Source organism: Leptonychotes weddellii, chromosome 7 (genome assembly GCF_054177405.1).
Source record: "Leptonychotes weddellii isolate Sample4059 chromosome 7, ASM5417740v2, whole genome shotgun sequence".
Classification (NCBI taxonomy): domain Eukaryota; kingdom Metazoa; phylum Chordata; class Mammalia; order Carnivora; family Phocidae; genus Leptonychotes; species Leptonychotes weddellii.
This window is the reverse complement of record NC_138375.1, coordinates 84,525,571-84,540,778: the sequence shown is the minus strand read 5'-3', so window position 1 is coordinate 84,540,778 and position 15,208 is coordinate 84,525,571. Positions and strand designations below refer to the sequence as shown.

Below are 15,208 nucleotides of genomic sequence, written 5' to 3'. Positions count from 1 at the left end.
AAATCTTTTTTTTTTAAAGATTTTATTTATTTATTCATGAGAGACAGAGAGAGAGAGAGAGGCAGAGGGAGAAGCAGACTCCCCACTGAGCAGGGAGCCCGATGCGGGACTCGATCCCAGGACTCCAGGATCATGACCTGAGCCGAAAGCAGTCGCTTAACCAACTGAGCCACCCAGGCACCCGCAAATAAATAAAATCTTAAAAAAAAATTTTTTTTAAAAAAGAATAGACAGCATTGTTAACTCTCTAATGATGTGATTATTTCCAGAGAGAACTGGATTAGAAAAGGGTTAGCACCTTTAAAGGCCATGTTTGATAAGAGACAGATATGGGGAACCTGCTATTGTCAGCACTCTGGGATATGGATTTATAGTCATCAGGAAGAAATCAAATTAACTAGGTTGTGCATTTTCAGCAAACATATTGATAAGGTAATAAGAGTTTAATAGGAGAATGATATGGATTTTTCTTAAAGGCTGGTCTACATTAGTAGAGTAGATGCTTAATATACATTTAGGTAAGCATTTTCCAAAGTTTGTCCTATGGACCACTAGTTCTATGAGATGCACCTTAAAAAAGGGTTCAAAAACTAATGATGTAATGTATGGTGATTAACGTAACATGATAAAAAAAATATTAAACTAAAAAAAAAGCGTTCTGTGGTCTGATACATTTTGGAAATAGTGATTTCTATTATGTCATTATTATCCCATCTCAGAAATTCATAATGTGTCTTAGCTTATTAAATGCTCTGATGAGTCCTGCTGTAAAGAAATCTAAATAACTTTAACCCAGTGTTTCTCAAAGTTATCTGACTACAGATCCCAGGGGAATTTTCCATGAAACACACTTTAAACATGCTAATATATATCACCTAAGGAAAGAATCATGGTTTCATTGTACAAACCCTGACATTCTAGAATCTTGGAATCCTGGAAATAACTGCCATGAGAGAAATGGAGGCCTGAAACATCAGCAAAAGGGAAAGAAAGTGGAGAGCTGACCTGAGAGTTTAGAAGATGAGAATGTCAGAACTTACTTACCCATTGACGTCCTGGCTTGGGCACCTCTCCAATCAAATGTCATTTCTTCTAGGAGGACACCCTTGGCCATCCTTTCTAAAAAAAAATGTCTTCACCTTTGCCAAGTTACTTTCTGTCCCTTATCTTGCTGTATTTTCTTCATAGACCTCCTTACTCTGTGAGAGAACATTTGTGTGTTCACTCATATATTACCTCTGAGGGCAGGGACTTCACTTTCATCTCTATCCCCAGGGAAGAGAATAGTGCCTGGTATGAAGCAGACACCTAATAAATATTTGTTAAAAGAATGAATAAATGATAATGGTGTGATTCATTGAGATTCCCACTAGTAGAGGAGGAGAAAATTTTTAGGAGGAAATGAAACAAGTTTAGTATTTAACATAACGAGCTTGAGAGGAATCGTCAGATACAAATATTTGTAGGAGCAATGGAAGTGAGACCTTCCTATATGAGCTATGGGGTGGGAAGAGTGCCAATAATAATAATAACAACAACAACCACAGTTAATATTTATTGAGTGTTTGCTATTTGCCAGAAACTATTGTAAGCACATTCCATGTGTGAATTCACTTAACCTTCACAATAACCCTTGGAGGTGGGTGCTATTATTATTCTCATTTTGCAGCTGAGCAAATCAAAGCTTGGGGTGGTTTAGGAAACCCTTTCAAGGTCAGATAGCTAAGAAGTGATGGATTTGGATCCTTGCTATTTCCTTAGAAATAGCATTATTTAACTATTGGACAGCAAAAGAGGACCTGGTAAAGAACACTGGGAGAAGGAGGCCAGAGACATTAGTGGACAAGAGAGTCTAAGAAGAAGGAAAAATTGATGTTATCAAATGCTGCAAGGTGAAATTTGAAAGTTTTATTTCTTTTTTTCAGAACTCTTTCAGTGGTGTCATGTGGACAAGCCAGACGGCAGCGGCTTGAAGGGTGACTGGCTGGTGAGTAAGTTGGTCTATTAGATTATTCTTTTGAGGAGCTTGCCTTATATAAAAGGTAGGACAGAGAGCAGGGAAATAACTAGAAGTTGACATAGAGTAGGGAGAGCATTTTAAAAATCTATAATGTAGTGGAGAGTCTGCTTACAGGCTCTGGGGAAGAAAACAGTGAAGAGGGAAAGGATAGGAGAGGGTGAAGTCCTGGTGTTGAGAAAGCTGAGAAGAAATGGAACAAAGAACACAGGTGGCCAAGAGATGATGGTCAGGGACTGGACTCAAGTTAATTCAGATGATACATTTCTCATGGACTCAGTCTGTACACGCATGTGTTTGTGAGTGTGTGTGTGTGTGTATTTATACAATAATACTTAGCATTCTGTGTATAGAAATGAAAAGGTCAATAATGAGATTGAGCCCAAACGGAGGGCAGGGTGGCAGAAGGACCCCGAGAATTCTGGTTGAAGTGATGTTAGAAGGTCTCTGAGAGTAGAGAAGGAGACAAAGCTGTGAGGAGGGTGTGGTCAAGGAGAAGGGAGAGGAGGAGGCTTTGAAGGCCTCAGATGGAAGAGCAGTTGCATGGGAATCAGGTGGGTGAGATTGCTGGGGCCTCAGGTGTGCTCATGTATTTCTAGATGGAGGAATCCTGAGTGATGAGGGAGGCTGGGAGGTGTTTGTAAGAACGGGAAGCTGGGGTGGAGCAGAGGTGAAGATTGTTGGTTTGAGAAAGTGAGAAGCTCTGTGGATGGGTTCATGGATTCCATATATGATTGTGGAAGCTGTCCAGGATGACAGCAGGACTTGCAGTGGAGAAGAGAATGACCTGGGGACAGTCTATTCCATGACTGGGGATGTGAACCTGGGGACTGTGTAGATGACAGCCACAAGATGAGTGGAATAGCTGGATGACACAAACTGTAAGGAAGAGAGATCATTCCGTGAAGGTGACAGATTAATGGTCTATTCCCTCATTCTAACTCTTGCTTCAAATGAACTCTGACCTCTCTTGATTCGGCTAGTTTAGGACACTCTAGATATACCTATCAGAACCAGTCTTATGCTGATGTCCTGCCCCCTCCCCCCACCCCCACTCTCAACATCCACCAGGGTTCCCTTTCTTTGAGAAGGGTAATGAAGACAGGTTTTCCAGTTCCAGTGTCTGAACAAGATTAACATTTTAAGCTATTGTCAGCTCTGAACTAAGGGGCTGATCAGCTTGTCCACTTGGTTAGACAGCAGGGACCTGAGAGAGATGAGAAAATGAGTGACATTTGCCAGGGAGGCACCAACAAGGAAGAGTCAGGTGCAGAACACCTATTTCTGGCCTGCTCCAGTGATACAGTGTGTAAATATGAATTCTGACCTTGCAGCAGGCTGACGTGGAGCCCCGAGGGTTGTATAGATGCCCAGGGAAAGTCAGGGGCACTTGACAAGTCGGTGACCATTGTGCCATGACCGTGCGTGGTGGTCCCTGAGCCATTCACTGTATTGTCTAAGCCTGAGATAGTTGCTCAGGGTCTTCTAATTGCAGGATGAAGCAAAGACTTATTTTCCTTATAAGTATAATACTCATCTTGCTTCTGCCTTTTCTCACACCCATGTCTAACCTTTTAAGTATGGAACTAAAACATTGTCTCTGCAGATGAGGTAGCACAGATAAGGAGGATGGAGAGGAATTTGTAAGTTCCTATTTCTTGTGTGTTTGTTTGCTAAGAGATATGAGGCTCTAGGCCAGTCTCATTTCTCCACTGACTGCTTTCTCTGCACAGAGATTTCTGACCCTGTGTCCGGGGGCCTTTGTCCAGGCATTTGGACGATGCCATCTGCAGGAAGCCCAGAGCAGCAGTGTGCCAGTCAAGATCTCCACCAGGTCCCTGGTGGACAAACTGCCCTCTGCCATTGGTCCCTGCTCCCAGACAGAAGTGGGGAGAAGCAAACCCAATGCTGGTGTTGGCCCAGGTGCCATGGTGAGATGCAGCTTAATTGTAATGGATTTAAGAAACACAAAGATACTGCAACACAGAGGCTCATGAAAAATTACCCAGAGACAGGAGGGAAAACCAATTCTCCGAACGTTTCATCATTATCCCCGTTATTTTAGTGGGTTATCACAAATCAGGAGTAGGTAAACTGAGAGGTGGCAAAACAAATATATAACTTCCAAGTGCTTAATTTTATTGGGTGGCAGAATATGCTGGGCAGTGAAAAGTGCCTTGGGTGGTTTGAATGCTGTAGACACGTACTGTGCATGGTTTGGTCCAAGTTTTATCCCAGATGTGCAAACTGATAGTTCTTAGGGGGGCAACTGTAAACACCCACTACTCACGCACTTCTTGCTCTTTTGACTCTTGGAGATTCATCAGTTGCTTTTGATTGGGGTCTCCTTATCATTTTAGCTTATAAAACCTTCACATTTTAAAGAGCATTTTCTCTCTAACAGATGGGTTCACATATCCACAGTTCCCTCCACTGTAGACAAAACAGTTCCAATTTCAGTTCTCAAGCCAGAAGAGGCCATAGTCATCGCTCTTACTGTGAAGGAACAGGAAAGAGAAATCAAAGGCTAAGGAGAGCTGGGGGGGGCTGGCTTCAGTCTCTTCTTTAAGGCTCCTCCTAGTCCTGCTAGAATTCACTTGAAGTTTGTCCTTTCAGAAGGCTTCGTATTTTGTTCCTATATGCATTCAGTCACAATGAAGACATTTTTCTCTTTCATATAATGTGGAACATAAAAAAATAATAGTCGGGTGATGCACTGGGGAGGTTTGCTTTTCCTAGTGTGTGGTTCTTGGCCCAAAGTGTATGATGGTTGGAAAAAAATCAACACAAGGCTGCTCTGTATAATATTATGTCTCTGGTAGAGAGTGGTTGGAGGGTTTTATGGAGCATAGATTCTAAAGGTAAAAGCCTTTAACAAGTCACAACTCAGCGAGTGATGAAACCTTACATTCAAATCTTAGATAAATAAACTGAAAAATCTCCAAAGGAGAGCAGTCGCCAAGTGTTCACATTTGATTTTGGATATTGCATTTAAATATTTTCCAAGTTTAATATTTCCCCCTTCCTTTTTTGTAAGGAACCAGTCAAGCAAATAAACATGCATGTTGGAAATGCATATATCTGATTTATGTAATATCTTAGTATGAGGATTTTATCATGTCCCTTCTAAAATTATTTGTCACTCTTTCATTTTCCCGAAGAGAACTGGGAAGACTGTCAAGTAGAGTTTGCTAAGGACACTTTGAGCTAAACTTCTCTGCCATTTATATTTAATGGTCTTCATTCACCCCATGTCTTGGGTTTCTTTCCCCTTCCACGACATCAGATATATTCAGAAAATCCCATAAAGCCCATCACTGGTCTGTAGTAAGGAAGGCTTAGCATGACTGTGGTTTTACATTTACCTATGTTTTAAAAAGGGATTGAGGCAGAAGAAACAGATTCCAGGGATATTGATGGCCCTTCATAATGCATCGCCTTTGTGTAAGGGTAGGGGTATGGTAAAGAGGCTGCTGCACTTGATTCTGAGGCCAGATTAGTTGCATACATGATTACATTTGGGTTCCTTAAGTGCTATCTCTGCAAAGACAGAGATTGATTTTGAGAAACTTAGGAGTCATCCTGACTCCTCTCACTTTGTCATCATCCGCTAACATCCATTCATCTCCAAATAGTAATTCATCTAAACTATTCTCTGAGCCCATATGCCCTTTTATCCCCCTACAGTGCCAGCGCTGCAGTTCAGGTTGTCATCCAAAACTGATGACTTCTAAGCTTGCTTGGTTGCCTTGGCTTGCCCTCCCTTTCCAGTCCATTCTGTTCTGTCACGGACAGGACAGTCTGATTGTGCACCCTCCCTGATGAAACACGTCACTGACCTGAATGAAGAACAGAATCTTTACGTGGCCCATCAGCCACTGCAGTTCTCCCACTTACAGCCTCATTGCTCACCTCCCTCCATTTCCAGTCTGATCTCTCCTGTCGAAGCAATACCAAACTGGATGGAGTCTCTGCCCAGAAACAGTGCTGCTGTTATCTCTGGGTCTCTGCTCATGCTGGGATTTCTTTTCCCCAAGTGCCCAGGCTCACTGCTTCTATTCCCTTTCTTCCCTAACTCTTTCTTATTACTGAAGCTCAGCTCTGGGGACTGATTCTTTAGGAGGGCTTCCCTGAACTCCTCCCCACCCACTGCACCACGCAGGACCAACTGCCTGTGCTTTATGCCCCCACTGCTGCTCTTAATCCCTCACCAGTGCTCTTCTCCTTCTTTACATCCCCAGCACTTAGCACAGAGTAGGTACTCAAACATGATTTACTTGTTACATGAATAAAGGAATGCATGATTGCATGAATGCATGACTGAGAAATTGGTGATTACTTTTGATTTAGCCAAACAGAGGTTAGGAATAGCTTGTCTCTACTTAGCCCATTTTATCACATTTGCTCCCCACTTTAAAGGAAATAAAACTACATATAAATTGAAGGTTCTGTGTATTTTTCCCTGATCCCTCTCTCTCTCTAGAGGTAAGAATTATTCTGAATTTGTTTTATCATATATTATCAGATACATACTAGACATGTATCAGTAAATAATACATTGTTTTGTATATCTTCAGACTTTACGTAAATGGTATTGCATCCAAGTGTCAGTCTCCAACTGTTCTCTTCAATCACTACTATATTGAAGTGATTAATAAATATTAACACATGAGACTCCAGTTCATTATTTTAATTGCTATATCAAGTTGCATTATATAATATACCACATTTTATATTGATTAGACTATTGCAAATACTGCCGTATGAACATCCTTCTCCGTATGTCCAGGATAAATAGAAGAGCAATTGCTAGGTTGAAGTATATTCACAGTGTCCACTACACTATATATTGTTAAATTATCCTACCACGTTGTACCAATGCATGCTCCCACCAGCAGTTTATGACATTATCTATGGCTCTACATCCTTGCTCACATTTACTGCTATCAGATTTAAATAATTTTAATGTGATGAATTTGAAATGCATCTCATTTTTTGTTTAATTCAAATATCTCTTACTATTTCTGGTATTAAGCATCTTGTCATACACTTATTAATCATTCAGATTTTCTCTTCTGTGAATAGATATCTTAGACAAATGAATAATAAAAAGTAAATAATCCAGTAGGTTAAATACCCGACCAAAATGGGTACTGTTGAAAGGGGGTATGGACATTGTTAGGTAACTCCCAGTGTCTGCTATGGTCATCAGGGCATGTCAGTTTTGGAAGCTCACTTTGTGCTGGTGGTCCCTGTGGGTCTTCCATGATTTGCTAGTTTCCCTGCTCTGGAAATATAGAAGAGGAGGAGATGAAGACATACTCAAGTCTATAAATCAAAGTATCTTTAGTTCAAAAATAAAAAAAAAAAAGTAAACCTAGTAAGAGAGAGGAGATGTTTGGGGAACAACAAAAAATGACAAACCTGTAGCTCTGGGCACAATGCTAATTTTTTTCCATCCATTCTGCCTCCTTGTTTCCTCTACTTCCAGCTCTACCCTACAATCTTAGTCTTGGGTTCTTGGCTATGCAGTGAGGAACATAAATCTTTCAGGGTTCATAAAAGGTCAGCAAAATGTCTGAACCAACAAAGTCCAGCAGAAATACAATGTGAACCACATATGCAATCTTAAATTTTCTAATAGGCACATTTTAAAAAGGAAAAAGAAAGAAGTAGAATTAATATATTTTATCCAAAATATAATCATTTCAACATGTAATTAATATAAAAATCATCTGGATATTTTACAATGATCCTTTTTTTAATAGTAAGTGTTCAAGCATCAGTGTACAGTTCACACTTAAAGCTCATTTCAATTTATACTGGCTTCATTTCAAATGCTCAATAGTGACATGGCTAGTGCCCACATTATTAGACAGAATAGGTCTAAATCATTTGTAGAGCACTGCAATTTGATCCAACATAAATACCCATTCTTCACCTCTATTTTCTCCCCTCCCCATAACATATTGATATTCTGTGTTCTGCATTCTGGTTATCTTTTCAAATCAACACTGGGACAAGGAGATTAAGGAATCAGGATTATTCCAAGAGTTCTGTGGAGCTGTATTTTTTTCCTTCTCTCTAACAAAATGGGCCCTGGATTCATTGCCCATCAGTCACTTATTTTAACAATTCACATATTCCTAATATGGAGTCTGGGGTAATCACCCTGATTTCAGCTGCCCTCAGAACATATGCATTCCAAAATGTCTAAGTATTGACACTCATTCAGTGAGAGACTTAAAAATGATTTATCTACAAAGGATATTCACGGTTTCTTGCAAGAATTCTAAAATGTAGAAGTTGAAGGGATCATGATTATTATTTAATCCAACTCTGAGTGGTTAGGTGGCATGCCAAAAAAGCCACACCCCAATAGTAGCAGACACATGTCTAGAACTGAGGTTCCTGGACTCCTGGACTTCTACCACTCGATATGAATTTTGATGAATGACAATCAGAACTCTGAGACCCAGGGGACAGTGTTCCCCTTACCTCTCCAATTTCCATCAAGGGCCATACAGCTTGATTTTCTCTCAGCACACATGACTGAATGTAAATGTCACCTGGGCCTAAATAGAAAGACCACGAGCAGCACAGTATTAAGCAGCTATGCCCAAAGCAGCATGTCTTTTGGTAGAGCTGAGTTAGGTGTGTAGCCGATCTCGAACCAAAGTAAGGACCACGAATCGTTGCTTTTCTCAAGATACATATGCTCTTTTTTCCTGTACTCTACTATGGTCTCTTTCTCTTATTTAGTTATCAGTAAAGAATTTCTATATACAATAATGGCATTCTTTTTTTTTTATTAACATATAATGTGTTATTTGTTTCAGAGGTACAGGTCTGTGATTCATCAGTCTTACACAATTCACAGCGCTCACCATAGCACATACCCTCCCCAGTGTCCATCACCCAGCCACCCCATCCCTCCCAACCCTCCACTCCAGCAACGCTCAGTTTGTTTCCTGAGATTAAGAGTCTCTTATGGTTTGTCTCCCTCTCTGGTTTCGTCTTGTTTCATTTTCCCTTCCCCTATGGTCCTCTGTCTTGTTTCCAAATTCCACTTATCACTGAGATTATAGGATAATTATCTTTCTCTGATTGACTTATTTCGCTTAGCATAATCCCCTCTAGTTCCATCCACATGTTGCAAATGACAAGATTTCATTTTTTTGATGGCTGCATAATATTCCATTGTGTGTGTATGTATATATATTGTGGACATTGCTGCTGTAAACATTGTGGTGCATGTGCCTCTTCAGATCACTACATTTGTATCTTTGGGGTAAATACCCAGTCGTGCAATTGCTGGGTCGTAGGGTAGCTCTATTTTCAACTTTTTGAGGAACCTCCATACTGTTATGGCATTCTTTTTGATAAAACTAGTGGTTGCTCAACCCATGAGCCACACCCAGTATCCTGGTGTTGGGAGGGGAACCATCCAGCTACTTACCTTCGATTTTTTGCTTTTGTTACAAACGTTGCTTTTCTCTGTTTGAAAAGCACCAGGCCCCTTATTTGTTTTACTTTGTAGTAACGTGTGAAAAATGCCTTTATTACCAACAGTAGCTTCCTGAGAGCTTTTCTCATCCTGGTTCAGCAGCTGAATATTAACTAATCCAAAAATTACTTCTACGGTAAGTTTTCTCTTTTATATTAAAAATAATAAGTAGGGGCACCTGGGTGGCTCAGTCATTAAGCATCTGCCTTCGCCTCAGGTCATGATCCTAGGGTCCTGGGATTGAGCCCCGCATCGGGCTACCTTCTCAGTGGGGAGCCTGCTTCTCCCTCTCCCACTCCCCCTGCTTGTGTTCCCTCTCTTGCTGTGTCTCTCTCTGTCAAATAAATAAAATCTTTTAAAAAATGGTAATAATAAGTAATTAAGCATACCTAGACACTATTTATTCTTCAACAAGCTTAGTGGACACAGGATCTTGAAAAGATGCAAATAACGCTCAGTCCATGCCTGATTTATTCTAAATCATGAAGTGGGGAAAATGCACTTAAAGAGTTCAGACCTGAGCTGTGAGATAGATGTCTATCTCGCATACACACATGAAATATACAGTCTAAAAGGTGTGAAATGTCTGTATGGAAATGCATCAGAGAGTCACTGGGGAGGTTTTTGTGGCAGTACTCTTCCCTGCAGTGTGTCAGTAATGTGAATGGAAAAGGAGGCCTGGTACATTAAACCATAAAAGAGTCATTAACACTGTCCTCTAGGCCAGATGTTTTTCAAAGATTGCTATGAAGATTTCTACCAAAGAAGATTATCTGGTGATTGACTGTTTGGCCACTTGAATAATTGGAAACACATTTCTTTGTGGGTATGGTTTCTTTTGGATTGGCCCACTTAGAATCCTAGGATATTAGAATCCCCTGATTGCTGATGGTGAGCAGAGGGACACAGAGGTTTTATGACTTGGAAAAGGTCACTCAGTGAGAGAGTGGCAGAGCCAGGACCAAGTGTTTTGATAACACTTCCTCAAAACCTGAGGACCTTTATTTTGTTATACTTTGCTTTATTAACTCATCAACAGAGATGCTTTATGATGAAAATGACAAAAGAGAATGAACCAGATTCTTCTCACTGGAAAAACTATCTAAATACATATTGATTTTATTTCTATCTAGTCTTCGTTGAATAAAACAGAATAGCCACTTAAAATTTATGTTAATTCTGGTTTTACGCTTTCCTGTCTTAGAACATGGATAAGCCATTGGACCTACTGATGAGAAAGCACTTTGATCCCATTGCAGCCAGTCCAACCTGAGGAAAACTAGATCTGAATGGAAGCGACAGGGTAGTATTTCCTGACTCAGTTGTTATTAAAAAAAAAAAAAAAGTGAGGCTTTAGTCCTCTTAAATTTCTCCCAGTTATTTCAAGAAGTCCCTTGAGCTTGTTTCCATATGTGGTCATGTAAACAATACTCCTGGCCACTAGTGGAGTCTTCCATTTTCTCCTCACACACTTGGGTATGCTGTTCTGGTACCTCCTAAGTACCCTTCATTTCACAACTTTTTGTATTCTCCCATCTGTCTCTTATAGCGATGTTGAACTGCTCAGACCCCATCTGATGCCCCATAATGCATTGGGTCCTCTGGGACTTCTAATCAACTCCAGATGTAGACTAGACACACTAGACAGGCCATGTGACCTTTCCTGCTTTGCATCTTGTGTTGGGTTTCCTAAATCCTGGTTTAGCGTCTTGCTGAAATGAAGAAGAATTCTCAATCCTAGCTCATGCTACACTATTACGTGGTCATAAAGCTGGTCTGCCTCATGCTGCCAATATCATATAATGATCTTAGTAAAATGGCATGTTTGCTTCTGATGTTGCCTTCTGTCTTTCAGAGGCATCACTGCACAGAACTCTGGCACAACCTCAGGTGGAGGAAAGAGCTAGAGGCCAGTGTACATTCCAGTTGTGCTCACACAATTGCCCTTGGTCCATACTTGCATGAATCATATTTTTCTCTCCTTAGGATATATTAGTTCACATGGAGTTCTTCATTTTCTCATACAAACATTGTCTTTGAGGCCCTATGCACTGTGTTCAGACAGGTGTAGATTTGTGTGATGCACATGAATCCAGTTCCTAAGTTGAGGACATTTCTTCTATAACAACAAAAAAATTCATGTAACTTTTAACTTAAATATGTTTCTGATTTCTACCAGAGCTCAAAACACAGAGAGGCTTTTTGTCATGTGGTTAATTTATTTTGGTTTGCAGTTATCCACAAAGCTTGCAGTCAATAAAGTATTATTCATAGTACAACATATGAGCCATGGAAAATTGTAGTCACTGGTGTGCTGGTAAATTATCAGCAACCAGCTCTCTGGAAGGCAAAACCTGTGATTTGTAGCATTTGTTGGTTTCATTAATATAAATACTCCCACCCATGCTGATTTTAAGCTACCATCATCACAGTAAGTGGAATTGGGAATTGATGCTCAGCAGCACACTATTAGATAGTATTTTCACCACACAGATATAATAGCTATAAAGGACCTCCAGGGAAGGGATACTAGTGAAACATAGTAAAATAATTAGGAAGTGATGAATTTTGAGTATTTATCTTTGCTTTAAATATAATGTATTTGTAAGTTTATTTAATGTAACTTTTAATAATGGCTGTATTGAATAAGTGCCCAAAAAGTCCTGAAAATTTAACAATCAGTTCTTACAAGCCAGCACAGCCTGGCTCCAGCACCCCTCTGGGTGTAAATAATGAGGCAAGTCTAAAACTAATCTTCCAGAGCTGTGTAAGTTAGCATTGCAGATTGTTGTGAGGGTAGAATGAGTGCATGTGAAATGAAAATGTCTAGCATAATGCCTGGCACACTGGTGCTCAATAAATTCCGGGTGAATCCAGAAGGCTAGTCTTGAATGGTGAAGAGGCAGGAATTAGTTTGGTTCTCTGAAGCAAGTCAGAGCTCTCATCTTAATAATTCTGAGACTGTGTGCATATTATGTCCCACTCAGGGTGGATCAAATCCTGTAGTTAGAGAGGAAAAAGGAGGAGAGAGAGAGAGAGACCAAATGACATCATTTCGCTTTTGCTTCTCAAATGGTCCTCATTAAGTTGACTGCACAGACTATAAAGAGGGATTTTAAGAGCCCTAGAAAAGTTGAAGGCAGACAATCCCTTGTTCAGAGGATGAAATGGGGTAAGCCATAACATATGTACCAAATAATATAGTCTTTGTTTTATGTAATAATTTATTTTCCTCCTTCCCCTTCCTTTACATGGAAGAGACCTAACTCGAGGTCAATTCTCAGTACCCCTGAAAGCTGAAGAAAGAGCAGGTCTGATTTGATGGTTTCTCTGGCAGGCACACGGCTGGAGCCCACTGCACAGTGGCAGCCTCGCCAGTTAAATTATGATGGCTGCTTTGATGAGAGGAGGTTTCATGCTTTATGAGGCTGATAGCATTCAGCGTTTAAACCATTAAATTTGCATCTGGAAAAGCCCTGGTCAGGAAAAGGTAAAAAGGTCAAATTTTCATAATGGCTTTCAGAACCAAAATGGTGTCTTTCCTGAGGGCCTGCCTGGAAAACATTCAGCTTTTTGTTGTAATAGAGGTCTTGCTTAATTGAAAATCAGTGAGATAAAAAGATCTTTTAGCAAGAGTACTAAACTCATTGACAAATATTTTCCTACTAATTATTGGGACGAGTGGCTAAACACTGTGTGCTGCTGTGAACAGAATGAGTCTCCACATTTAAACTTGTGGGGATCTATTCCCCTGAGTTAATCAATATTGTCAGACTAAGCAGATAATTGCCACATCTCCTGAACTTATTACAATGCACAACTAGACTTAACGTCAGATTTTCCAAATTGTTTTAGATGGAACCCCAGAATCTAATTGGGATTTTAGAATTTCCCTGAGCCAACAACAGCTTATTTTAAGATGATAAGTTTGCTTCCCTAATAGTTTTTTATTCTGTTTCTCCTAAGTACAGTCAGTTCTGCTATAATGTGACATGTGCACGCCTAAAAACCACACACTATGCAGAATTGTTTAACAGAAACCATAGGGCCTGGACACCAAAGCATGAGCCATAAAGGCAAAATTGATGGATTAGTTCTCATCAAAGTAAAAAACTTTTGATCCTGTTTAGAACATGGAAAAGCAAGCTATAGATGGGTGGTGGGGGAACTTGGCCATCCACATAGCTGACAAAGGACTAGTATCTAGAATATACAAAGAACTCTAAAATCTTAACAATGAAAAAACAAACAAGCTAATCCAATTAGAAAATAAGCAAAAAGCATGAAGAGACGTTTTACTGAACTGGGTATACAGATGATAAATAAGCCCAGTGCTGTTGGGAACGTAAAGTAGTACAGCCACTCTGGAAAACACTTTGACAATTTCTTACACTAAGCACACAACTTCTAAACAGTCCAGAATTTGCACTCCTGGGCATTTATCCCAGAGAAATCAAGACTTATGTTCACACAAAAACTTTTACATGGATGTCTTGGCAGTTTTATTTGTCATAGCCCAAAACTGGGAACAACCCAGATGCTCTTCAACCCTGAATAGTTGAACTGTGGTATAGCCATACCACAGAATTCTTCCCAGCAATAAAAAACAAACAAACAAACAGACAAACAAACAAACAAAAAACTACTGATACATGCAATAACTCTAATAGCTCTCCAGGAAATTATATTGTGTGAAAAATGCCAATCCTAGAAGGTTATACAGTGTAGATTCCATTTATATAACATCCTCAAAGTGTCAAAACTATAGAAATGAAGAACAGATTAGTAGTTCCCAGGGGTTAAAGATGGGGAAGGGGGAACCAAGAGTGATATGGGAGGAACTTAAAAAAAAAAAAAATGACAACAGAGAGGATCCCTGTGGTGATGGAATAATTCTATTTCTTGACTATGTCAATAACAATATCTTGCTTGTGATATTGTACTATAGTTTTGCAGGGTGTTACTGGGGGAAACATTTGGGCAAAGGATACATTGGCTATGTCAGTATTATTCCTTACAACTACATGTGGACCTACAATTATCTCAAAACAAGGAAGTTTAATTTAGAAAATACCTGTAAGGATTAAGTGAAAAATGGGGTGAGAATCACAGCACTCAAAATTTTTCTCAATGACATATTAAAAAAGAAGAAGAAGAACTTTATAAAACTGGTAGCACAGTTTTACACATGTTAAATGCATAAATACCAAGAAGTGCATAAATACCAAACTAAATGTAGCACTTTGCCCTGACAAAAACCTGAAGTTGGTTTGTGGAAGGGGGCGTTACAAGGGCTGCAGCTTGTGTGACTGTGAAGTGGTGGAAGGAAGGTTAGTTGACATGGGATGAAAAGTTGTAACACTAGATGTATTGGTGTGGCTCATACCACATGCAGTGAACTGAAGAAGCTGGTAGAGTTTTTAAAAACTGATATCTGTGCATGTGTATGTTTTGTATAATCCTACTCATCTGGTTGTTGAGGTTAGGTGCAGCTTTCTGTGTTTACCTGTTTCCTGCACTCAAAGTTACACATAAAGAAACATAAAATCTGTGTTATACTCAAGTAAGTTCCCAATATATCAATTGCTTTGAAACAAATTTTCATTTTTCCAAACAAGTGCTATAGCAGAACTGTTTGTACATTCAGGATACAAAAGTGACATAATGTCCAGATAATTACTGGA

General features: G+C 39.7%; 1 protein-coding gene across 1 annotated transcript in view; it reads left to right on the top strand.

The window, feature by feature from the left end:
* LOC115936549 (uncharacterized) overlaps positions 1-15,208 on the top strand; it is a 541,924-nt gene that overhangs the window by 207,400 nt on the left and 319,316 nt on the right. Inside the window, exon 4 of the mRNA XM_081825587.1 lies at positions 1,926-1,987. Coding sequence (XP_081681713.1) covers positions 1,926-1,987 — 62 coding nt within the window. The remainder of the gene's footprint in view (positions 1-1,925; positions 1,988-15,208) is intronic.